Raw genomic sequence first — 27,354 nt, 5'->3', positions numbered from 1 at the left:
GGCAATGAAGGAGTGGCTTCGTAAGAAGCATTTCAAGGTCCTGGAGTGGCCTAGCCAGTCTCCAGATCTCAACCCCATAGAAAATCTTTGGAGGGAGTTGAAAGTCTGTGTTGCCCAGCGACAGCCCCAAAACATCACTGCTCTAGAGGAGATCTGCATGGAGGAATGGGCCAAAATACCAGCAACAGTGTGTGAAAACTTTGTGAAGACTTACAGAAAACGTTTGACCTGTGTCATTGCCAACAAAGGGTATATAACAAAGTATTGAGAAACTTTTGTTATTGACCAAATACTTATTTTCCACCATAATTTGCAAATAAATTCATTAAAAATCCTACAATGTGATTTTCTGGATTTTTTTTCCTCATTTTGTCTGTCATAGTTGACGTGTACCTATGATGAAAATTACAGGCCTCTCTCATCTTTTTAAGTGGGAGAACTTGCACAATTGGTGGCTGACTAAATACTTTTTTGCCCCACTGTATATACAGGGGGTTACTAGTGCAGAGTCAATGTGCGGGGGCACCGGCTAGTTGAGGTAGTTGAAGTAATATATACATGTGGGTAGAGTTAAAGTGACTATGCATAAATAATTAACAGAGTAGCAGCAGCGTAAAAGGATGGGGTGGGGGGGCAGTGCAAATAGTCCGGGTAGCCATGATTAGCTGTTCAGGAGTCTTATGGCTTGGGGGTAGAAGCTGTTGAGAAGTCTTTTGGACCTAGACTTGGCACTCCGGTACCGCTTGCCGTGCGGTAGCAGAGAGAACAGTCTATGACTAGGGTGGCTGGAGTCTTTGACAATTTTGAGGGCCTTCCTCTGACACCGCCTGGTATAGAGGTCCTGGATGGCAGGAAGCTTTGCCCCAGTGATGTACTGGGCCGTACGCACTACCCTCTGTAGTGCCTTGCGGTCGGAGGCCAAGCAGTTGCCATACCAGGCGGTGATGCAACCAGTCAGGATGCTCTCGATGGTGCAGCTGTATAATTTTTTGAGGATCTGAGGACCCATGCCAAATCTTTTCAGTCTCCTGAGGGGGAATAGGCTTTGTCGTGCCCTCTTCACGACTGTCTTGGTGTGTTTGGACCATGATAGTTCGTTGGTGATGTGGACACCAAGGAACTTGAAGCTCTCAACCTGTTCCACTACAGCCCCGTCGATGAGAATGGGGGCGTGCTCAGTCCTCTTTTTTTTCCTGTAGTCCACAATCATCTCCTTTGTCTTGGTCACGTTGAGGGAGAGGTTGTTGTCCTGGCACCACACGGCCAGGTCTCTGACCTCCTCCCTATAGGCTGTCTCCTCGTTGTCGGTGATCAGGCCTACCACTGTTGTGTCGTCGGCAAACTTAATGATGGTGTTGGAGTCGTGCCTGGCCATGCAGTCATGGGTGAACAGAGAGTACAGGAGGGGACTGAGCACGCACCCCTGAGGGGCCCCGTGTTGAGGATCAGTGTGGCAGATGTGTTGTTACCTACCCTTACCACCTGGGGGCGGCCCGTCAGGAAGTCCAGGATCCAGTTGCATAGGGAGGTGTTTAGTCCCAGGATCCTTAGCTTAGTGATGAGCTTCGAGGGCACTATGGTGTTGAATGCTGAGCTGTAGTCAATGAATAGCATTGTCAGCCACCAATTGTGCAGGTTCTCCCAATTAAAAAGATGAGAGAGGCCTGTAATTTTCATCATAGGTACACGTCAACTATGACAGACAAATTGAGAGTAAAAAAATCCAGAAAATCACATTGTAGTATTTTTAATGAATTTATTTGCAAATTATGGTGGAAAATAAGTATTTGGTCAATAACAAAAGTTTATCAATACTTTGTTATATACCCTTTCTTGGCAATGACACAGGTCAAACGTTTTCTGTAAGTCTTCACAAGGTTTTCACACACTGTTGCTGGTATTTTGGCCCATTCCCCCATGCAGATCTCCTCTAGAGCAGTGATGTTTTGGGGCTGTCGCTGGGCAACACGGACTTTCAACTCCCTCCAAAGATTTTCTATGGGGTTGAGATCTGGAGACTGGCTAGGCCACTCCAGGACCTTGAAATGCTTCTTACGAAGCCACTCCTTTGTTGCCCGGGCGGTGTGTTTGGGATCATTGTCATGCTGAAAGACCCAGCCACGTTTCATCTTCAATGCCCTTGCTGATGGAAGGAGGTTTTCACTCAAAATCTCACAATACATGGCCCCATTCATTCTTTCCTTTACACGGATCAGTCGTCCTGGTCCCTTTGCAGAAAAACAGCCCCAAAGCATGATGTTTCGACCCCCATGCTTCACAGTAGGTATGGTGTTCTTTGGATGCAACTCAGCATTCTTTGTCCTCCAAACACGACAAGTTGAGTTTTTACCAAAAAGTTCTATTTTGGTTTCATCTGACCATATGACATTCTCCCAATCCTCTTCTGGATCATCCAAATGCACTCTAGCAAACTTCAGACGGGCCTGGACATGTACTGGCTTAAGCAGGGGGACACGTCTGGCACTGCAGTATTTGAGTCCCTGGCGGCGTAGTGTGTTACTGATGGTAGGCTTTGTTACTTTGGTCCCAGCTCTCTGCAGGTCATTCACTAGGTCCCCCCGTGTGGTTCTGGGATTTTTGCTCACCGTTCTTGTGATCATTTTGACCCCACGGGGTGAGATCTTGCGTGGAGCCCCAGATCGAGGGAGATTATCAGTGGTCTTGTATGTCTTTCATTTCCTAATAATTGCTCCCACAGTTAATTTCTTCAAACCAAGCTGCTTACCTATTGCAGATTCAGTCTTCCAAGCCTGGTGTAGGTCTACAATTTTGTTTCTGGTGTCCTTTGACAGCTCTTTGGTCTTGGCCATAGTGGAGTTTGGAGTGTGACTGTTTGAGGTTGTGGACAGGTGTCTTTTATACTGATAACAAGTTCAAACAGGTGCCATTAATACAGGTAACGAGTGGAGGACAGAGGAGCCTCTTAAAGAAGAAGTTACAGGTCTGTGAGAGCCAGAAATCTTGCTTGTTTGTAGGTGACCAAATACTTATTTTCCACCATAATTTGCAAATAAATTCATAAGAAATCATACAATGTGATTTTCTGGATTTTTCTTCTCTCAATTTGTCTGTCATAGTTGACGTGTACCTATGATGTAAATTACAGTCCTCTCTCATCTTTTTAAGTGGGAGAACTTGCACAATTGGTGGCTGACTAAATACTTTTCCCCCCCACTGTATAAAGAAATTAAGGCTGGGTGAGAAAATGTGGCAGACTTGAACTTGGTCTAGATCAGGAAGAATCGTATTCCTTTTGTTACGTTTACAATGCATTATGTCACAGTGTACAGTCGGAGAAAGAGAAAGTGCATTCTAGGAATAGTATATGACCCAGTAGTATAAGTACAAGCTAGGAACATACAGATGATCTCTGTATGTTCCTAGACTACAGGTAACTGCTAAAATAAAGGAAACACCAACAGCAATATGTTACTTTCACCCCTCTTATCTCTTTCTTTCTGATTTATTATCCCCAAGAGCAATTAAGTCTGGGAAGCTGGCACGCTTGGCCTAGGAATTACATTTGTATTGCTCCATTTGATGATCTTACATAACTATACGAGATATTACTTGCAGTCAAAAATTTGATATGACCCAGTAGTAACTATAGGTAACTGCCAAAATAAAGGAACCACCAACATTGTATCTTAATAGGGCGTTGGGCCACCACGAGCCGCCAGAAGGGCTTCAATGCGCCTTGGCATAGATTCTACAAATGTCTGCAACGCTATTTGAGGGATACGGCACCATTCTTCCACGAGAAATTCCATAATTTTGTGTTTTGTTGATGGTGGTGGAAAGCGCTGTCTCAGGCCCAGCTTCAGAATCTCCCATAAGTGTTAAATTGGATTGAGATCTGATGACTGAGACAATCACACACACACACACACACACACACACAAACACACACACAACCCTTTAACCCCCCTATGCTCCTCTGAGACCTCTCTTTCAGAGTCACTGAGATCTCTTCTTCTAGCCATGGTAGCCAAAATAATGGGCAACTAGGCAGGTAATTGCTTAATTAACTCAGGAACCACACTTGTGTGGAAGCACCTGCTTTGAAATTCTGTATCCGTCCAGGGCCGGCCCAAGCCTTTTGAGGGCCATAAGCAAGATTTGGTTGGGGGGCCACCCAACATTTTATGTGCAGCCCCTCTTGCTGCATTTCTACACATTTTGCCATGGAGCGTAGAGAAAATGTTAAAATTGTATAATTTATTTCATGCAATTCTACTCATTTTACCATGGGGCAGAGAGAGAAATGTGCCATTTTAAAGCTAATTTCCTGAAATTCTACACATTTTGCCATGACTTATGCCATGTTAATATGACATCCGAGTGAGAGTGACTAACAAAATCAATGGGAGCCCCCTGGAGATCAGGGCCCCTGGGCACGTGCCCTTCATGCCCGGTCGGTAATTTGCCCATGATTACTACAAGTTTAGATAGCTGGCTAGATTAATTTACCAATCTAAACAATTGTAGCTGACAGGGGCTAAATAACTGACTGTCAGTAGTCACAAAACATTTAGAAACTGCACCTTGTGTATTCTACTATTCTGACTCTCAACAGTAAGTTGAGACCCCGACTGAGTTTCTAAAAAACTGTTCCGGGGGCCTTTAGCGGCCGGGGGCCCTGAGCGACCGCTTATGTCGCTTATGCCCTGTATCCCTCATTTCCTTTATTTTGGCAGTTACCTGTATACAGTGAGGGGAAAAAAAATTGATCCCCTGCTGATTTTGTACGTTTGCCCACTGACAAAGACATGATCAGCCTATAATTTTAATGGTAGGTTTATTTGAACAGTGAGGGACAGAATAACAACAAAAAAATCCTGAAAAACGCATGTCAAAAATGTTATACATTGATTTGCATTTTAATGAGGGAAATAAGTATTCAATCCTATGGAAAATGTGTGGGTAGAACTGAAAAATCCTGTGCGAGCAAGGAGGCCTACAAACCTGACTCAGTTACACCAGCTCTGTCAGGAGGAATGGGCCAACATTTACCCAACTTATTGTGGGAAACTAGTGGAAGGCTACCTGAAATGTTTGACCCAAGTTAAACAATTTAAAGGCAATGCTACCAAATACTAATTGAGTGTATGTAAACTTCTGACCCACTGTGATGAAAGAAATAAAAGCTGAAATAAATCATTCTCTCTACTATTATTCAGACATTTCACATTCTTAAAATAAAGTGGTGATCCTAACTGACCTAAAACAGGGACTTTTTACCAGGATTAAATGTCAGGAATTGTGAAAAACTGAGTTTAAATGCATTTGGAAAAGGTGTATGTAAACTTCCAACTTCAACTGTACACAACATGCCTACCACCTTGAAGATGCAAAATATTTTTTATTGTGAAACAAACAAGAAATGAGACAAAAAAACAGTAAACTTGAGCATCCATAACTATTCACCCCCCACAAAGTCAATACTTTGTAGAGCCATCTTTTGCAGCAATTACAGCTGCAAGTCTCTTGGGGTATGTCTCTATAAGCTTGGCATATCTAGCCACTGGGAGTTTTGCCCATTCTTCAAGGCAAAACTGCTCCAGCTCCTTCAAGTTGGATGGGTTCCGATGGTGTACAGCAATCTTTAAGTCATACCACATATTCTCAATTGGATTGAGGTCTGGGCTTTGACTAGGCCATTCCAAGACACTTAAATGTTTCCCCTTAAACCACTCAAGTGTCACTTTAGCAGTATGCTTAGGGTCATTGTCCTGCTGGAAGGTGAACCTCCGTCCCAGTCTCAAATCTCTGGAAGACTGAAACAGGTTTCCCTCAAGAATTTCCCTGTATTTAGCGCCATCCATCATTCCTTCAATTCTGACCAGTTTCCCAGTCCCTGCTGATGAAAAACATCCCCACAGCATGATGCTGCCACCACCATGCTTCACTGTGGGGATGGTGTTCTCGGGGTGATGAGAGGTGTTGGGTTTGCGCCAGACAAAGCGTTTTCCTTGATGGCCAAAAAGCTCAATTTTAACTCATCTGACCAGAGTACCTTCTTCCATATGTTTGGGGAGTCTCCCACATGGATTTTGGCGAAGACCAAATGTGTTTGCTTATTTTTTTCTTTAAGCAATGGCTTTTTTCTGCCCACTCATCCGTAAAGCCAAGCTCTGTGGAGTGTACGGCTTAAAGTGGTCCTATGGACAGATACTCCAATCTCCACTGCAGAGCTTTGCAGCTCCTTCAGGGTTATCTTTGGTCTCTCTGTTGCCTCTCTGATTAATGTCCTCCTTGTCTGGGCCATGAGTTTTGGTGGGCGGCCCTCTCTTGGCAGGTTTGTTGTGGTGCCATATTCTTTAAATTTTTTCATAATGGATTTAATGGTGCTCCGTGGGATGTTCAAAGTTTCTGATATTTTTTTATAACCCAACCCTGATCTGTACTTCTCCACAACTTTGTCCCTGACCTGTTTGGAGAGCTCCTTGGTCTTCATGGTGCCGCTTGCTTGGTGGTGCCCCTTGCTTAGTGGTGTTGCAGACTCTGAGGCCTTTCAGAACTAGATGTATTTATACTGAGATCATTTTACAGATCATGTGACACTTAGATTGCACACAGGTGGACTTTATTTAACTAATTATGTGACTTCTGAAGGTAATTGTTTGCACCAGATCTTATTTAGGGGCTTCATAGCAAAGGGGGTGAATACATATGCACGCAGCACTTTTCCATTATTTATTTTTTAGATTTTTTGAAACAAGTTATTTTTTTAATTTCACTTCACCAATTTGGACTATTTTGAGTATGTCTATTACATGAAATCCAAATAAAACCATCTAAATTACAGGTTGTAATGCAACAAAATAGGGAAAACGTCATGGGGTATGAATACTTTTGCAAGGCATTGTAGCTGTTTTGAATAGTTTTATGAGTAAGTAAACACTATTTTGACTGTGTTTGACTTATTCTCCCGCTGTATCTTTGGCCTGAACCAAGGTAAATGTAGTATGTAGCTTAGCAGAGTCCACTACAATCAGATAGAACAGCACAGCCCAGTAAAGCACACACTCAGACGGATGGTCAGTCAATTAGCAGTGCAGACGTTTCCTCCTCCAAAATACAAGCACTTCTTAAGACTGAATGTGGCCTGTGAGGGTCTAGGACTTTGCTTTTTATGTGTAAGTATTAAGGACAGAGAGAGGGATGGGGTTGGGAGGAGAAAGAGATAAATTAAGGGGCAGAGAGCACGGGAAAGGGGCAGAGAGAGAGCGATAGATTGAGTTGCTGGAAATCCCTACCTGGGAGGCAGGAGAGGAATGTTAAAACCTCAGGGAGTGACAAAGAGGAGTAGACACAACAGGCCAATCAGACAGGACAGGAAGAGCACAGTATCAAAGCAGTGAGGAGGGGTCTTATTTACAGATCTCCATCCTCTATCTGGGTCTGCAGAGAGGGATTGGTGCTTGGGGGGGGTCAGTTAAGCAGGTAACCTCCCAGGTAGACAGACAGAGAAGAAGCTGATTACTCCCAGGTTGTTGATTTTAAGTGGTCCATCTGTTTTTGTTTGTGTCTGTCTGTCTCTATGGAAATCCTTGTGTTTGAAGACAAAAAAAAGGCCTGCACACTACAGTGCTCCCATATGCTGCTCTCAACACCAATGCCCCTATGTGTTTGATACTCCCTTTGCTCTTGCCTCCATCCCATTATTTTATTGAGACATTCTAGATGTTTTGGTTAAAGCCATATCCCATATTGTACACTACTAAGTAGTTGTGAGTGTGTGTAGGTGCGTTGACTGTATTTACGAGTGCCGTTGTGTGATGTGATGGCTGAGTGGTTTTTAAACAGAGTTGGTTACAGAGAGGGCCAAGCTGTTTGTGTCATAGAGGCCCAGACACACACACACATACACACACACACACAGATGGCTAAGCAGCTGTGTTTCTGTGTCATAGGGGCCAAGGGGTGCAGAGGGTCCACTTGGGGAACCAGGGCCTGAGGGCACCAAGGTAAACATTCTTTTAAACATCTTCTCACCCTCCGAAGAATAATATAATGTATATCCTCATTTAACCTAGCTGAAAACCCTTTTTCTGTGCACTTTGACCTGATTAAAAGTATCTTATTGCTGCCTCACTGAGACGTCTCTTTCTATCGCTCTTTCTCTCCTTTGCAGGGAGAGCAGGGTGAAGGTGGAAAGAAAGGGGAGCCTGGGTTCAGTGTGAGTACTCTGCATTCTTTTTGGGATCACCTGTCTGACTTGAAGGAGTGAAGTGTTTACTTTCTACCACAGACTTTCCTGTCCCCACAACTAGCACAGGCCTCAAGAACATGTCTGCTTTTTATTTAACATCAGAATTGTGTATGTGTGTGTTCCTGTGTATCACTGAGCGTGTTTCTGCACATGCCTCTGTCCTTATACTGACTAGAGTGCACATGGGAAAGGGAAAGGGGGATACCTAGTCAGTTGTAAAACTGAATGCATTCAACTGAAATGTGTCTTCCGCATTTAACCCAACCCCTCTGAATCAAAGATGTGCGGGGGACTGCCTTAATCGACATCCACGTCATCGGTGGCCGGGGAACAATGCCTTGCTCAGATTTTTACCTTGTCAGCTCAGGGATTCGATTCAGCAACCTTTCGGTTACTGGCCCAACACTCCTACCGGCCAGGCTACAAAGGCTCCAGGAGACCACTAAAAATAATTGAATCTCAACAGCAAGTGATTTCTGGTTTACCTGAACAATGACAGGCCAGAATGAGGCAGGGTTATGTCCTGTCAACCCTACTCCTGAATTCATTCTACAGAACAGATCCCACTGTTAAAGGAGAAATCCACCCAAAACCACTCATTCCTTTAAATTACAGTTAAATAACATTAAACAACTATTTTTTTTGTGAACAAATGTTTCATTTTGGCGTTATAATAAGGTTGGTAGCAACATGGAAAATCGTGGAAATCTGTTGCAGCTTAAGTCCACTACAAAATCCACAGCTCTATGGGCTGGCTAGCTAGCTAGTTAGCAAACTTAGCTACACACAATAATACCCAAAGACAATATCAACATGTAATGTAGCTAGTTAGCTGTGAAATCACTTAAACACTATCAATTTAGGAGTCTACAATCTCACCATGTTCAACCTGCATATCGATGTGCCTCACAGATTGGAGTCTGACATTCGCAAAAGCAGATATACTTTTGAGGAGATGGGTAACGTTGCCCATGCTACCTCAATGATCTGCGTGGTGCATTATGGGCGATTCTGGGACAATGAGCGCTCTCCTTCAAGGAGTGAATGGGAGTCTATTGGGCGTTAGCTCAAAAACCCAACATTAGCACGCGAATTGCGTTAACAAGAAGTAAAACATGACAAATATTTTCCAAGACAATTAACTTGCTATCTGTAGTAACGTATAGCTTTGGGAAAAAAAATAACATTTCTCGAAATATACACTGACTTTGAGAAGGGATTGCGTAACGCTTACTTTAGCAACCACGTGACACAGCATGACAACGTGAACACAATTGGTTGACAGTCTGCTAGGTGGGGCGTTATACATTCCTTCATTCATGTATTCCTATCTCCTTTCTATAATATATCTGGCAACGTCACCATGAAATGCACACTGGAGTAAAGAGGCATACCAATAGGAAAAATGTGCTAGACCCTCGGTTAAACTACACATTTCTCGAGTTAGGAATATCGCAAAAATATGATCAATGGCTCATTCGAGAGAAGACATCCTCCTGAGTTATGACATTGGCTAGTATTGAAATCTGACATGTATAATATACTTTTTCGTGATCTAAAAGTCGTTTTTCTATTAACTTGTAGTGAAAGCGACTTTATCACGGTGCTACATCATACCCACCGGATTTCTGCCTGCTTGAACGCCAATAACGCAGATACACGTAAAAACATTAAATGACCCAGGGAATCGATAGAACATCACTCAGATGCACATAAACAATATAACACTCAAAATGGGTGAACCTTTCCTTTAATGCCTTTGTGTAGGAGCTATGGGGGGTGGGGGGGGGAAACTCCCCCAATATATTAAACATATGTTATTCCTCCATTTGAATGAAAATGTTACCCTTGGGACACTATAAGCTGAGGTTTAAAGTGCCGTTAAGATCTGTATGGGTGATTGTTAGACTTATTTGCGGAGTGTGCCATTCTTCTGAAGGCTGTATTAAGTTATAGTCAAATAAACAATCTCTTCCAGCTAACAATGACAAAACCTGAGCTAAAGACCTGCAGCATGCAGGAGGAAATATAGCCCTGCTCTGTATTTTACATTTACATTTAAGTCATTTACCAGATGCTCTTATCCAGAGCGACTTACATTTTGACTGTAATCAATCTGGTTCTCTTTTTTCGGGGATGAAAAACATGAAACACCTGCCCCCTGGCTTTATATTTGCTAGTGTCATTGTCTCCATTTAGGTTGGGGGATTTCATTAAAACACAACCTGTATATTGGGTAGAGCCATTGGTTAAAGCAGCAGACCCATTGTTTGGATGGTGAGTCAAGGGAGGAACATTACAGTGAGTGGACTGCTGTAGGTGCTTATCATTCAGTATTTGGATGAATCTAGATGAGCGTAATGGTTCCTAACATAACAGACCAGTGTAATCTCTGGCTTTGATGTCCTATGTCCTAGTATTATGACCACAAAATGATACATTTCTGTTGAAAATTGGACAATAAAGTATCTCTTCTAATCTAGCTTTGATATCTTCAGTGGCATTTCTTTAACAGAGGACCGTTCAGTTAGGAGCAGTAATGTTTATAGGTGAACTATAGTACCTCCACTAAGTTGTGGATATCATGGACAAAGGAAGATATACATAAGACTTACATAATACGAACAGGTGCATTTAGACCACTAGGGATGGTACTCGTACACTCATCATGCAATTATCGTCCCTGACCCATCTATTCCATACCTTTTCCTCTTGCAGGGTAAAGCTGGCGGTCCAGGGGAGAAAGGCCTACCAGGGAAACCTGTGAGTACCTTGCATTACATTGACCTAAAGTATCTCCATTTCCTTTGACAGGTTTGATTGAAGGGTTTGCTTGCTATAAGGTTAAGATACCTACCACTGTGAACAACAACACCACAGCTACATGAGACATAATAAAAGTCCTGGCCCTATAAAGAATTTCCACTACAGCTTTCTACCTGTAATATATGCTCCTATTAAAAGGTGCACTAAAACAACAAGGTGTCTATAAAAGAGGAATTTGATCCATTTAAACAACCGAGAGTCAGAGGGATAAATTCAGTGTGCGTGTGTGTGTTCGTGTGGGCTCATGTGAAAGACTGTTCCATAGTGCCCTGACCTTGTGGTCTGTCTGGCTGGTGTGTGCTTCTACTCTCATGTGTCCCTGGTGGCGTTAAACTGAGACTGGGAGGTTTTAATTGCTACGAGGGGAAAGATCTGCTTTTGTACTTAGTTAATGATGGATTACAGAGCTGTGATATAACCACTGAACTATAAAGCGGTTCCCTACTGAAGGGAAATTAATTAAAGAAACACGCATACCAAAGTGTACTTCTTATTAACAGTGAGCTGCACATACATCTTAGTGTTGGCTGCTGTCAGCCCAGTACACACACATTTATCTCTGTATCTTTCTTTATCTCTGTGTGGCCAGAGATGATGATTCTTAATTAGGGATGCCGGATAGAGCCTGCTGAATGCTCAATGACTCTTGGATCCATTTAAAGATGCTTGGCCTGTTCATTTAGTTTGAGGCTCTCTTAAGTCACGCCTTGGTATACGACTTGACAAGCGATGTTTGTAATTGTTTTTAACTGATGTGCCGCTGCACACATACACAGGCATGCATAGGCTACTCACACACACACACACACACACACACACACACACACACACACACACACACACACTCTCACACACACACACACACACACACACACACACACACACACACACACACACACACACACACACACACACACACACACACACACACACACACACACACACACACACACACACACACACACACACACACACACACACACACACACACACACACACACACACACTAGCAGCGACCTGTCCTGCTCAGTGTCTAAATGCCATGATTTGTATACAGCGAGGTCTATGCGCACAGATCAGTTTGTAATTGTTTTTAACTGATGTGCCGCTGCACACATACACAGGCATGCATAGGCTACTCACACACACACACACACACACACACACACACACACACACACACACTCTCACACACACACACACACACACACACACACACACACACACACACACACACACACACACACACACACACACACACACACACACACTCACACACACACACACACACACACACACACACACACACACACACACACACACACACACACACACACACACACTAGCAGCGACCTGTCCTGCTCAGTGTCTAAATGCCATGATTTGTATACAGCGAGGTCTATGCGCACAGATCAGTTTGTGTGTGTCAGGGGGAAAAAAACACACTATAATGCAACTGGAAATCCCCACTCTTATGACATGGTGAGCCCAAGAAGTCCCTATCCCCATGAATCATCTTTAATGTACATTGATGTACAGAAGAGTGGGGTTTTAGATTGGGGTGTGGGTTCCGTTGAGCAGAGTTTGATGCTCTTACAACAGAGAGCCTCTAGTCTTTAAAACTACAAGGAAAGATTTTCCATCCAACAGTATGTTTACTCCAGTATCTAACAGAATGTCTACTGCCGTCAGGAAACTATTAAAGTAAACGTAGATCTGACAGGCACTGGAGAGGAGCTCTAGCTTCTCCCAAGTGACCTCTAGAGCCACAGTGCCATCTTGTGTTCAGTGTTGCGAAATACATATTTGAGGGACAGTGAGACTGCAAGTGTGGTACTGAAGTCATCTGCTCTCTCATACAGCATATATCTCCCTATCAATCTTCATTAAAACTAAGCTGCGGTTGAATAAAATATTTATGAATTAGAGGATGATTGCATGCACTTTATGATAGTGACATTGATGAACGGCTTTCTTAACGTCCACCATGCTTAGAACTTTTTGGATGTTCTTTTCAGTCCTCTCTGACACATTTTGGAAACATTTGTGCACACAAAGCTTTGATTTACAGTTTCAATAAAACATTTTTTTGATTTACTATGTTTTCAGCACTCTCTCTCTCTCCGGGCCTTTGTAAGAGTTCTGAAAATTAACATTCCCGTTTTTTTTTTCTCTCTTTGTTTTGTGCTGTTGTACAGACATATTTCATTTGGTCATTATGTTATTATGTGACTTTTAGCAATGCTTTACACTTACCGTTACAACAGGGGTTGTAAATAGGAGAACACTTAGAGGTCCCTTACTGTGAGGGCACCTCATGTGAAAGAGTTACAGTACTACAGAGATAGTTATGTCCAACTTTGACATCATGACTTTGAACTTGTATACTAAGTGTAAGTGGAATTTGTAACTCTGTTGTTCTGAATTATGTGGAATTTATTTCAGGACAAAGGAGTATGACACAGACACTGAGATGGCTAAACTCTGTATATATTGTCTCTAACATCGTGTAACTTTGTAACCACAATGCCCAGAGGATGTGTGTAGAATATCAAACTGATCATAGATGAATTAAGCACCATAATATTTCAGATCAGATTTAATACCTTTGATACACTTTTGATACACTTTATACCATTGATACACCACTGAAAGGCACAATCAATAGCTTCATTCCCCAGTTGTAACAGAAACTGCTTCCCCAGTGTTTGTTTTCAGGATGCTATGGATCAGGTTCAAGAGTCAAGTTTATTGGCTTGTCCCTTCCCAACTTCTCAAAGGGGACTTCTCCATTCCTGGAATAGTATATGATTTTTTTCCCCCAAGGATACTGTTTTTTCTGCATGACTTACTGGTTTTATGTTTGTTTCTCTAGTCTGATCAAATCCATCGATAGTCTCTCTGGTAGGCTCTATATCTGGTTCAGCCTGTAAGTTCAGCCTGTAATGGTACTGTATGTTGGTGACCTCTGTCTCTCTCAGGGGAAAGCTGGGATCCCTGGCAGCAGTGGAGAGAAGGGAGCTCATGGTGAACCAGTGAGTATCAATCAATCAGTCAATCAATCAATCAACCAAGCAATAAATTGAACAGTTGTCACAAAGCGCTTTACAGTAACCCTGCCTAGACCCCTAAACACAGTGGCTGCTTGCACACTGGAAGGAATAAACCTGACCTCCTTTACAACTTGATAAGGGAAAACTCTGTCTTACCTATGACACACTGTGACTGTGATTGTTCTGTGCGAAAATAATGTCTGACTATCATTGTAAAGTGGACATTCATTAGTAAAACGATTAAGCCTATCTTCCTCCTGAGGCATATCCTGTTAGGGTAAACAACGTCAGGTCATCACTCTAAATGTTTTATTTCACCCAGTCTAAACATTTAATCAGCTCTGGTATAACTCAACCCCCCTTAATCAGCTGTTCCAGGGCTCTGTAAAACACAATCAGTGAGGAGCGGGGTGATTTTTATGTGGCTGATGGGATGTGTGTGTGATAAAAAATTTCCAGCCTTTGATACTGACTATGCATGTGCTCACACACACACACACAGAGACACACATACACACACACACACACACACACACACACACACACACACAAAGGGAAGGAAACACGCATATGTGCGCGCACAAGAACACACACTTTACCCCCATATTAGCCCTCTCAAGAATAAGTCCCCAAATTCTTATATTTCATGGAAAACAGTGGACCCCTCGAGAACATCAAGAATGTCAAACAACAAATACAATTTATTTGACTAAGTTATTTCAATAACCCCCATAGCCATGGTTTATGTTATGTTCAGTTTTTGCATTACACACAATCAAGCCATGATCCGCCACATCACATGATACCACAGTAACCCCTGAGACCACTGATTGGATGATTCTCTCCTCTAGGGGCCCAAAGGACCCACGGGGGATGCAGGACCTGACGGAGAGCAAGGACCTGAGGTAGCTGTTATTTAATTTCAAGACTGGATCTCATAATTATGTTGTAGTTTCACAATGAATTTCACTATACATCTGGACACACTCTCTAACTCATTTTCACACTTGCGCACACACACTTTTGTCTTAATCCACTTCTCTTTTCCACACAGGGCGCTCCTGGCGGAGAAGGGGAGCCGGGTCCAGTTGGAGAACTTGGGATAAAGGTCAGTGTTCTACAGAATTACTGATTGTGGCTTTAAACCCCACAAAACAAAATGATAACCAGACACATCCAAGACACATCAGTCTTACTACTGTTCAGAGACTACAGCTTCTTAGATGTTAAGTCTCTTATTTAGGGGACTTTGAGCGAATCTTGACCTTTTCTGATGGACAATTTGGTGTACAAAGCATTCTGTGAACGTCGCAGGGTCAAGTGCCTTATAGTGCCAGAAAGCCCCATCTGTCTGCTTTCCGCTACCACTCTGTAAGCGGAGCTGACTTGAAGTGTCAGGTTTCACATCCCATATTTGAATAAGGAGTGACGTGTCACATTTTCTGGCCTATCCAGACAAATAATAGATTTACTCTCCCTCTGAGTGACGGAGCCCAGCCTAAGAGACAAATTAAAGGGGACAGTAGCGATTTCAGCAATCGTGTAGTGACGGGAAGTTCGGCTCTTTTTACTGAATATTATCTTTTCAACTCGTTCAGTCAAAATAACAAATATTTCGTTCATTTGAGTCAGTGATGCCCAGAGCACGCAGAACTAAAATCTCGAAACAATCATAATACTGCCATTTTGTTCACCATTTGTGACTGAGATTCATAAAAGTCTGCTTCAAACAATGTGCATTCGTGATTGCTAGGCATACAAATACGATTATTTATTCATCCCTTTGAAACGAGGTCTAGTTGCAGCCGCAACCTGACTAGATTGTGAATGACTCTTGGCGGAATGCAATTGCTTGACTGCCGCCAGGTCAGGGAGATTATTTAGCACCATAGCGTTCGCGAGCTGCAGCAGCCCCCTCAAACGATTCATTCTCGAGGTCGAGTGTTGAGCAGAGGAAGGCTGTGTATGTTTTGGTTCTACAAAGCTGTGTCCATAACATTCAATAATCAATTAATTGCATTAATTCTTGCACCATGCGATCAATTATCCATTCTAAACATGTATTTTTCTTGTCTATTCTGCTTGCAGCATGATCTGTCTTTCTATGCGTATTTGATAGACAGTTGGTGGTCGGAGCACGTCTCCGACCACCAATTTGATTGTTACTATATTTAGAAAGCATTTCAGTCATTTCAAGCCCTATTCCCCCACTTTCGTTGAATAAGCAAAAAAGAATGATATGATTTTTTCAATTTTTCAATTTTCATAATATTTGTAATATGTACTTGAGCTTGTGTCCTCAAATGTGAGTACACCTCAGCAATTTATATCTATTTTTAACAGAAAGGTGAGTTCCAGAACTTTCTCGAACTATGCAGCATTACTAGTTATTGGTTATGGCCATCTCATGAAAAACTATTACTTTTGGGTATGTCTATTTAGGCAGAAATCTACATTTTGCCATAATGTCTAGTTTACTGCCTAGCCTACTCCCCCATTGAACTTTTATGGTAGATGTACCTCAACATGAGGATAGTTGCCTTAGGTAAGAGGGTGATATGTCAACGTTAAGCTGTGAGCGGCCCCAGGTCCTATTAGTAGGCTACCCACAATCCTCAGGGAGGGTTATGGCTTCTGTTCTGTGAACTCCTGTGCACCCCTGTGTGGCTGTTAGTGTCCCTCTGAGGGGTAGGTGACCTCCTGAGCACTTGTATGAAAAAAGGCAGTCAACACTCGCAAATAAAGTACATAAATCTTAGTAATACTTTATTTGCAAGTCAGATTACTCTTGGGCTACAGCACCTAAAGACTAAAATACATAATTTAGAGTTGAGCTTGTCTTATCGTCTTATTTTTGTATAAACTCCTGAGCACCTCTGTTGTTGTGTCCCTGCAGGGCGATGTGGGGCCGGTTGGAGGAGAGGGGGAACAAGGACAGCAAGGAATGAGAGTGAGTCCTGAGTCCTTCAAAATACCTTTTAATCACAGTCTATGCTTCTAATTCTGCTCTGCTTGTGTTTGGGAGAATCCGATACGCCAGTATATTTACTCTGCCCTCATTTCATGGAGGCGTGTAATCCCTGGCTGGAGAAGGCCAGGGCAGCGTTGCAACTGATTTATTTTTGTCTGTTGGACTGTATCAATAACCTTTAGGGATGTCAGAGGAGCCTGTCTCTCTCTCTCTTTCTCTCTCTCTCTTTGGGCAAGAGGAAAGCCCTACGGAGACTTAGAAAATCCCTGTAGAGAAAGAGAGGGTCCTTTGTGTCCAAGCTTACGCTCAGAGATCCTGCTTATGATTATTCAAACAATCACACTGTTTTTATTGTACATTCTTATTGACACTAATAACTAAATTCCGCTGGGCATTTATTTTAATTTTTTTGACATTTTGGATTATTGGTGTACGCAATTGAGAAAACAGCAAACATTCTTCCATTAACCCCAATGGCTTACATATACCGGAAGGAAAATATAATCGTCGTCACAGTCAGGCTCTTTCCAATCTATAAGAACACACGTGTTACACATGTTTCATGCCCTGTGGGTCTGAGTGTACATCCATATGAGTAATCTATACATACTGCACAATATATCCATTCCATAGGAACGTATTAGCATGCTATTAATTGTAACAACGTGTGTGGCTATGGTTTTGGTCATGTGTGATTTTTTGTTGATAGGGTCTTCCAGGTCCTGCTGGTGAGGACGGGCCCCAGGGAAAAGATGGACCAAAGGTAAACATACTGAATGTTCAGCCAAATTAGGGTGTTTGTGTTCTCTATTGCACATTTGACCTCCACTGCATAATCTTTAGCTGAATGCCTAATGTCTCCTTGTCCCTATCTTTGTCTCAGGGAGAGCCAGGTGACCATGGGCCAATGGGCGAGGCAGGGGACAGGGGGATAGAGGGAGACCCTGGGCCTCCTGGGGCCACCGGACTGGCTGGAAAACGTGGTTTCCCTGTAAGTGTTTCTGACAAACAAACAAAAATTACAACAATAGTGCCAAAAGCGATGATTCCTATGGGTCCCAGTAGGGGGCAGTCTTCACTTTAACAAAGCCTTGTAGTCCCTGGGGCATTCAAGGCGGTGTAGGCACACTGCGACAAAGGAGGTGTGGCAAAGGTCAGTAGTCTAGACAAGTCTATAGATTGTCTCTAATGAGTCTGTCTCATTACCAGGGACCGGAGGGGAAACAGGGTCCCCCGGGGAACCGTGGTCGGCATGGCAAGAAGGTAAGCACTCAGATGTTTTATTCGCATGTGTTGATACAGTGCCTCCAGAAAGTATTCATACTCCTTGACATATTCCACATTTTGTTGTGTTACAGCCTGAATTCAAAATGGATTCAATTGATTATTTTTTCTCACCCATCTACACACAATACCCCATAATGACAAAGTTAAAACAGGTTTTTAGAAATGTTAGCAAATTTATTGGAAATGAAATACAGAAATATCTGATTTACATAAGTATTCACACTCCTGAGTCAATACTTTGTAGAAGTACCTTTGTCAGCGATTACAGCTGTCTTTCTCGGTACAGCAGTCTTTCTGGGTAAGCCTCTAAGAGCTTTCCACACCTGGACTATGCAACAGTTGCCCATTATTCCTTTCAAAATTCTTCAAGCTTTGTCAAAGTTGTTGTTGATCATTGCTAAATAAACATTTTCAGGTCTTGCCATACATTTTCAAGTAGATGTAAGTCAAAACTTTAACTAGGCCACTCAGGAACATTCTTGGTAAGCAACTCCAGTGTAGATTTGGCCTTGTGTTTTAGGTTATTGTCCTGCTGAAAGGTGAATTCATCTCCCAGAGTCTGGTGGAAATTCCATGTATTTTTTATCCTGAAAAACTCCCCAGTCCTTAACAATTACAAGCATACCCATAACATTATGCAGCCACCACTATGCTTGAAAATATGGAGAGTGGTACTCAGTGATGTGTTGTATTGTATTCACCCCAAACATAACACGTTGTATTCAGGACAAAAAGGTAATTGCTTTGCCATATTTTTTGCAGTATAACTTTAGTGCCTTGTTGCAAACAGGATGCATGTTTTGGAATATTTGTATTTCTTTTCAGTCTGTCAATTAGGTTAGTATTGTGGAGTAAATACAATGTTGTTGATCCATCCTCAGTTTTCTCCTATCACAGCCATTAAACTCTATAACTTTTTTAAAGTCACCATTGACCTCATGGTGAAATCCCTGAGCGGTTTCCTTCCTCTCCAGCAACCGAGTTAGGAAGGACGCCTGTATCTTTGTAGTTACTGGATGTATTGATATACCATCCAAAGTGTAATTAATAACTTCACCATACTCAAAGGGATATTTAATGTCTATATTTTACCCATCTACCAATAGGTGCCCTTCTTTGCGAGGCATTGGAAAACCTCCATGGTCTTTGGGATTAAATCTGTGTTTGAAATTCACTGCTCGACTGAGGGACCTTACAGATAATTCTATGTGTGGGGCACACATAGAATTATCAAAAATCATGCAACTTATTATGTGACTTGTTAAGCACATTTTTACTCCTGAACTTATTTAGGCTTCCCATAACAAAGAAGTTGAATACTTTTCAGCTTTTCATGTTTAATTAATTTGTAAACATTTCGAAAAACATAATTTCACTTTGACATTATGGGGTATTGTGTGTAGGTCAGTGACACAAAAATCTCAATTTAATCAATTTTAAATTCAGGCTGTAACACAACAAAATGTGGAAAAAGTCAAGGGGTGTGAATACTTTCTGAAGGCACTTGGATCCTCATCATCAGAGATAAATCAGTGTCCATGCTGCACACACACACCTTTGTTGTTGTTTTGTGTTCAGGGAGAGGCTGGCAAATCAGGTCCTATCGGTGAGACAGGGCACATCGGGGACATCGGCCAGAAAGGGGGCACAGGACTGAAAGGCACCAGAGGAACCAGAGGCCCTGCAGTCAGTACCCACATTATTTTTATCCCAGTATAGTCTGTGACCTAACTTCCTATGTGGGAGCCTGCCAATTCTCTTTAAACCTGTGTAACAAAGTGTCCCTCATTAGTACTGAAGGGTGTAAACCTGTCAGTTTTTTTTTTTGGGGGGGGGGGGGTCTTCCAGTTTTATGTACAGTAAGAGCGAGCAATCCAAAAGTAAGCTCATACTGATAGTTTAAGGCTGTTTGTAATAAAAAATGGTCTGGCCAAGAGGACAGCTTCCATGAAGCTATAGTCTCAACAATAAACACTTGAAATGGGACTGTTTTAGTGTCCTCGTTGATTGAGATGAGGTAACACACTCAGCATCCTTGTGATGGGTGATTTGAAGGAGTCAGGCACAGGAGGGTAAATCACAGAATACAGAGTTTAATCCGGGATACAGAGTTACGCTGAATTGCGCCAAACAGTCCAGTGCGCAAAACAGGCGCACCAGAACAAAACAGGTACACAGGGAAAATATACCCCGGCAATACAAAATACACGGAGCTCAACCGAGCTACACTATCCTCACACTAAACAATCACCGACAAGGACAAAGGGGCAGAGGGAACACTTATACACGTACTAATGAGGGGATATGAACCAGGTGTGTGTAACAGACAAGACAAAACAAATAGAATGATGAGATGAGGAGCGGCAGTGGCTAGAAGGTCAGTGACGACGTACGCTGAAGCCTGCCCGAACCAGGAGAGGAGGCAGCTTCGGAGGAAGTTGTGACAGTACCCCACCCCCCAAAAAAACTGGAGCGGACCAGCCACCACCGGCCTGAGGAGAGACACATGGAACGAGGGGTTAATACGATAATCATGTGGGAGTAATAACCTATAGGTAACCTCGTTTATCCTCCTCAGGACTTTGAACGGCCCAACAAACCGCGGGTTCAGCTTCCGGCAGGGCAGGGGGAGGGGCAGATTCCGGGTTGAGAGCCAGACCCGCTGGCGGTCAGCGTTGGCCTTCTGACGACGCATGGCGCGTTGGAGGTGGACATGAGCAGCGTTCCACGTCTCCTCCGCACGCTGAAACCAGTCATCCACCGCAGGAGCCTCGGTCTGACTCTGGTGCCACAGTGCCATAACCAGTTGGTAAACTAAAACACATTGGAATGGCGTTAGGTTAGTGGAGGAGTGACAGAGAGAGTTCTGGGCATATTCAGCCCATGGCAAGAACACCGACCACTCCCTGGCCGCTCCTGGCAGTAGGACCGCAGGAACCTACCCACATCCTGATTTACCCGTTCCACCTGCCCATTAGACTTGGGGTGGAAACCAGAGGTCAGGCTGACCGAGACCCCCAGACGTTCCATGAATGCCTTCCAGACCTTGAATGTGAACTGGGGACCCCGGTCAGACACTTTGTCCTCTGGTACCCCGTAGTGCCGGAAGACGTGTGTAAACAGTGCCTCCGCAGTCTGCAGGGCCGTGGGGAGACCGGGCAGAGGAAGGAGGTGGCAGGCTTTGGAAAAGCGGTCCACAACGACCAGGATGGTGGTGTTACCTTGAGAGAGGGGAAGATCAGTAAGGAAATCAATACTTAGGTGAGACCATGGCCGTTGTGGAACTGGTAAAGGCTGTAACTTACCTGCTAGGAGGTGCCTAGGTGCCTTACTCTGGGCGCACACCGAGCAGGAGGAGACATACACCCTCACGTCCTTAGCCAAGGTAGGCCACCAGTAATTTCCGGTCAGGCAGCGCACTGTACGACTGATACCTGGGTGACCAGAGGAGGGGGACATTTGTGCCCAGTAGATCAGACAGTCACGGACAAGAGCAGGCACGTACTTCAGCCCAGCTGGACACTGAGGTGGAGATGGCTCTGTGCGTAACGCCTGCTCTAAATCAGCGTCCATCGCCCATACTACCGGCGCCACAATGCAAGAGGCCGGGAGTATGGGGGTGTTGTCTCTGGGCCTCTCCTCTTTGTCATACAGCCGTGACAGTGTGTCTGCCTTCACGTTCTTCATACTCGGGATGTATGATACAGTCAAATCAAACCGGGTTAAGAATAGGGCCCAACTGGCCTTGCGAGGGTTCAGCCTCCTTGCTGCCCGGATGTACTCCAGGTTACGGTGGTCCGTCCAGATGAGGAAAGGGTGTTTCACCCCTTCGAGCCAGTGCCTCCATATGGTCAGGGCTCGGACAACTGCCAACAGCTCCCGATCACCAACGTCGTAGTTCTGCTCCGCCGGGCTGAAGCAACAGGGGAAGAGCTTGGGTGGCGTGCCCGAGCGTTGAGATAGGGCCGCGCCTATCCCTACCTCGGACACATCCACCTCCACTACGAACGGTAGTGATGGATCGGGGTGGGCCAGTCCCGGGGCTTAGGTGAACAGACCCCTCAGGTTACTGAAGGCCCTGTCAGCCTCAGCAGACCAGCGGAGCCGGGACAGCCCACCGTTCAACAGAGATGTGATGGGAGGACCTTGCGAAAGCCCCAGATAAACCTCTGATAGTAGTTGGCAAAGCCAATAAAGCGCTGCACCTCATTTACCATGGTTGGAGTTGGCCAATTACGCACAGCTGAAATGCGATATCCCTCCATCTCCACAGCTGAGGTGGTAATGCGGTATCCAAGGAAGGAGACGGACTGTTGGAAAAACAGACACTTTTCTGCCTTGGCATGAAGGTCATTTTCCAACAGTCGGGCCAGCACTTTGCGAACCAGGGACCCATGCTCGGCGCGTGTAGCGGAATAAACCAGAATGTCATCGATGTAGACCACTACACTGCGACCAAGCATGTCCCGAAACACCTCGTTCACAAAGGACTGGAAGACGGATGGAGCATTCATCAAACCGTACGGCATCACCAGGTAATCATAATGCCCCGTGGTTGTGCTGAATGCTGTCTTCCACTCGTCCCCCTCTACGACACGCACCAGGTTGTATGCACTCCGGAGATCTAATTTGGTGAAGAAGTGCGCCCCATGCATTGACTCGATCACCAAAGGAATGAGGGGGAGAGGATAACTGAATCATATCGTCCCCTTGTTCAGTGATCGGTAATCAATGCAAGGGCGCAGACCGCCCTCTTTCTTCTTCACAAAAAATTAACTTGAGGAGACGGGCAAAGTGGGTGGACATGTAAACCCCTGGCGCAGGGACTCGTGACGTATGTCTCCATAGCCTCCGTTTCAGCCTGTGACAGGGGATACACATGACTGCTGGGAGGCACAGCGTCTACCCGTAGGTTTATCGCACAATCCCCCGCCTGATGAGGTGGTAACTTGGTCGCCTGCGTTTTGGAAAACGCATGCGCCAAATTTAGGTATTCCTGGGGAATGCGCACGGTGGAGGTACTGTCTGGACTTTCCACCGTGGTTGCACCAATGGAAACACAGAGACACCTACCCTGACACTCTCGCAACCACCCTGTGAGAACCCTCTGCGGCCATGAAAAGGTGGGGTTGTGGAGTGCTAACCAAGGAATACCTGGTTGGTATCAGGCGCTCTCTGTCCACAAGGGGGCACCCCTCCCCATGGGTGGCTTATTACTGGGATTCATTTCTGATTCCTCCCTTTAGCTCACTGGTCCTTATGAGGTGCTTAGTGATACAGGTTATGGACTCAGTAGGCAGTTGGCAATCATGCTGCTATCCCACACACAGTCTATGTTGTTCATACTGTATGAACTCCAAGATAAGATGTCTGTCTCCTGCTCAATATGTTTCATTCCTGGGAATTGGATTACGAATCACCCTGTCTGTTATCACAGATGGGGTCAGTTTTTCAGAGCAGTCTGTCCCTTTTCCAGCTGGGTTACAAGGTGTGGTGTCACTTGTACCTATGACTGCTGGGCATGATAACCTCCATGATAACGTTTTTTTCCCCGTCTCTATTTTTAATGCGTGCACCTAGCGTGATGAGAGGGGAGATGGCACGGGCTGGGGTCTCCCCTTGCCTTCCTCCCCAGATGTTCGCTGTGACAACAGTACCCCCAAGTTGCACAGTCAATCGGGGTACGTCACTGGTAGCCGAAGCCGGCGAACTCAGAGTGGACCGGGCTTCAGGCAAACATCGGCACTTAAACATATTGTTTCTACCCCAATTTCCACAGTGTTTCATGGGTTTCAAGAGTTGCGTCCTCCACATGTGAGGTGAATAAAAAGAGTCCTTTCCCCACAGTCAGACACTTGGTTGTCGAAAATGTTGGCAATAAAAAAAGGCATGAAAAAGAACCAAATTCTCAGAGTCCACAAGGTGATGTTCCACCCCTTCAGATGGCACTATTTCAGGAGACTCTGTCTGTGTCGACCAATTGCCCTGGATTATGCGAGCAGGCAACAATTTGTTGTGCATACAGTGGGGAAAAAAAGTATTTAGTCAGCCACCAATTGTGCAAGTTCTCCCACTTAAAAAGATGAGAGAGGCCTGTAATTTTCATCATAGGTACACGTCAACTATGACAGACAAAATGAGAAAAAAAATTCCAGAAAATCACATTGTAGGATTTTTAATGAATTTATTTGCAAATTATGGTGGAAAATAAGTATTTGGTCAATAACAAAAGTTTCTCAATACTTTGTTATATACCCTTTGTTGGCAATGACACAGGTCAAACGTTTTCTGTAAGTCTTCACAAGGTTTTCACACACTGTTGCTGGTATTTTGGCCCATTCCTCCATGCAGATCTCCTCTAGAGCAGTGATGTTTTGGGGCTGTCGCTGGGCAACACGGACTTTCAACTCCCTCCAAAGATTTTCTATGGGGTTGAGATCTGGAGACTGGCTAGGCCACTCCAGGACCTTGAAATGCTTCTTACGAAGCCACTCCTTCGTTGCCCGGACGGTGTGTTTGGGATCGTTGTCATGCTGAAAGACCCAGCCACGTTTCATCTTCAATGCCCTTGCTGATGGAAGGAGGTTTTCACTCAAAATCTCACGATACATGGCCCCATTCATTCTTTCCTTTACACGGATCAGTCGTCCTGGTCCCTTTGCAGAAAAACAGCCCCAAAGCATGATGTTTCCACCCCCATGCTTCACAGTAGGTATGGTGTTCTTTGGATGCAACTCAGCATTCTTTGTCCTCCAAACACGACGAGTTGAGTTTTTACCAAAAAGTTATATTTTGGTTTCATCTGACCATATGACATTCTCCCAATCCTCTTCTGGATCATCAAAATGCACTCTAGCAAACTTCAGACGGGCCTGGACATGTACTGGCTTAAGCAGGGGGACACGTCTCGCACTGCAGGATTTGAGTCCCTGGCGGCGTAGTGTGTTACTGATGGTAGGCTTTGTTACTTTGGTCCCAGCTCTCTGCAGGTCATTCACTAGGTCCCCCCGTGTGGTTCTGGGATTTTTGCTCACCATTCTTGTGATCATTTTGACCCCACGGGGTGAGATCTTGCGTGGAGCCCCAGATCGAGGGAGATTATCAGTGGTCTTGTATGTCTTCCATTTCCTAATAATTGCTCCCACAGTTGATTTCTTCAAACCAAGCTGCTTACCTATTGCAGATTCAGTCTTCCCAGCCTGGTGCAGGTCTACAATTTTGTTTCTGGTGTCCTTTGACAGCTCTTTGGCCATAGTGGAGTTTGGAGTGTGACTGTTTGTCTTTTATATTGATAACAAGTTCAAACAGGTGCCATTAATACAGGTAATGGGTGGAGGACAGAGGAGCCTCTTAAAGAATAAGTTACAGGTCTGTGAGAGCCAGAAATCTTGCTTGTTTGTAGGTGACCAAATTCTTATTTTCCACCATAATTTGCAAATAAATTCATAAAAAATCCTACAATGTGATTTTCTGGATTTTTTCTCTCAATTTGTCTGTCATAGTTGACGTGTACCTATGATGAAAATTACAGGCCTCTCTCATCTTTTTAAGTGGGAGAACTTGCACAATTGGTGGCTGACTAAATACTATTTTTCCCCACTGTACCTATGCAGTGTCTGGGGCTCAGGATATTGGACTACCTGGACAATTGGCTGGTGGTAGCCAAGGAAGCGAGTGGTGTTACACGCATCCATGCAGGTTTCCCATGTTCAGTCTATGGGTTTTATAGTGAATCGAGAAGAGCTGTTTGACTCCATCTCAGTGCATTCCGTCTCTAGGTCTCGAGTTATACACAGTCGAGAATCGTGGGTTCTTGTCCCCGCAGAGGGAGGCCAGTTTTCGGCTTTGCTTGGCCCAATTTTGTCTATGTTGTTTTTGCCAGTGCCTGCGCCTATTAAGGATGATGGTTTCTATAATAGCCGTGGTTGCCCCCAAGCTGTTGCTGATGCAACCTTTCCAGCGGTAGTTGATAGACACTCGCTTGGACGCATCGTGCCACCCAACCGGTTACTCCGGGTGTCTCCATCATGCCTACAGCTCTGGCTCAGTGGAGGGACCCACGGCTGTCATTGCTGGGGACCTCCATGTGTCGAGTTATATCCTGCAGGGTGATCACGACAGACGCATCCCCCCGAGGGTGGAGTGCGCTGTGCGAGGGCAGCTCAATTCGGGAGTTGTGGACAGTGTCGCAGAGCATGCTGCACATCAATTACAGTGGGGGAAAAAAGTATTTTGTCAGCCACCAATTGTGCAAGTTCTCCCACTTAAAAAGATGACACCAATTGTGCAAGTTCTCCCACTTAAAAAGATGAGAGAGGCCTGTAATTTTCATCATAGGTACACGTCAACTATGACAGACAAATTGAGGGAAATAAATCCAGAAAATCACATTGTAGGATTTTTTATGAATTTATTCGCAAATTATGGTGGAAAATAAGTATTTGGTCACCTACAAACAAGCAAGATTTCTGGCTCTCACAGACCTGTAACTTCTTCTTTAAGAGGCTCCTCTGTCCTCCACTCGTTACCTGTATTAATGGCACCTGTTTGAACTTGTTATCAGTATAAAAGACACCTGTCCACAACCTCAAACAGTCACACTCCAAACTCCACTATGGCCAAGACCAAAGAGCTGTCAAAGGACACCAGAAACAAAATTGTAGACCTGCACCAGGCTGGGAAGACTGAATCTGCAATAGGTAAGCAGCTTGGTTTGAAGAAATCAACTGAGGGAGCAATTATTAGGAAATGGAAGACATACAAGACCACTGATAATCTCCCTCGATCTGGGGCTCCACGCAAGATCTCACCCCGTGGGGTCAAAATGATCACAAGAACGGTGAGCAAAAATCCCAGAACCACACGGGGGGACCTAGTGAATGACCTGCAGAGAGCTGGGACCAAAGTAACAAAGCCTACCATCAGTAACACACTACGCCGCCAGGGACTCAAATCCTGCAGTGCCAGACGTGTCCCCCTGC

At 44.3% G+C, this 27,354-nt stretch overlaps 1 protein-coding gene across 1 annotated transcript in view; it reads left to right on the top strand.

Moving 5' to 3' along the window:
* Nucleotides 1-27,354, top strand: part of LOC311148665 (uncharacterized protein) — a gene marked incomplete at its 5' end in the record, with an annotated part of 169,361 nt that overhangs the window by 87,250 nt on the left and 54,757 nt on the right. The window contains 7 exons of the mRNA XM_084185648.1: nucleotides 14,044-14,097; nucleotides 14,967-15,020; nucleotides 15,170-15,223; nucleotides 17,012-17,065; nucleotides 17,796-17,849; nucleotides 17,970-18,077; nucleotides 18,296-18,349. Coding sequence (XP_084041774.1) covers nucleotides 14,044-14,097; nucleotides 14,967-15,020; nucleotides 15,170-15,223; nucleotides 17,012-17,065; nucleotides 17,796-17,849; nucleotides 17,970-18,077; nucleotides 18,296-18,349 — 432 coding nt within the window. The remainder of the gene's footprint in view (nucleotides 1-14,043; nucleotides 14,098-14,966; nucleotides 15,021-15,169; nucleotides 15,224-17,011; nucleotides 17,066-17,795; nucleotides 17,850-17,969; nucleotides 18,078-18,295; nucleotides 18,350-27,354) is intronic.

The sequence above is a fragment of the Coregonus lavaretus genome (genome assembly GCF_964263955.1).
Source record: "Coregonus lavaretus genome assembly, chromosome: 21".
NCBI classification, from domain to species: domain Eukaryota; kingdom Metazoa; phylum Chordata; class Actinopteri; order Salmoniformes; family Salmonidae; genus Coregonus; species Coregonus lavaretus.
This window is presented reverse-complemented; position numbering and strand designations above follow the sequence as displayed.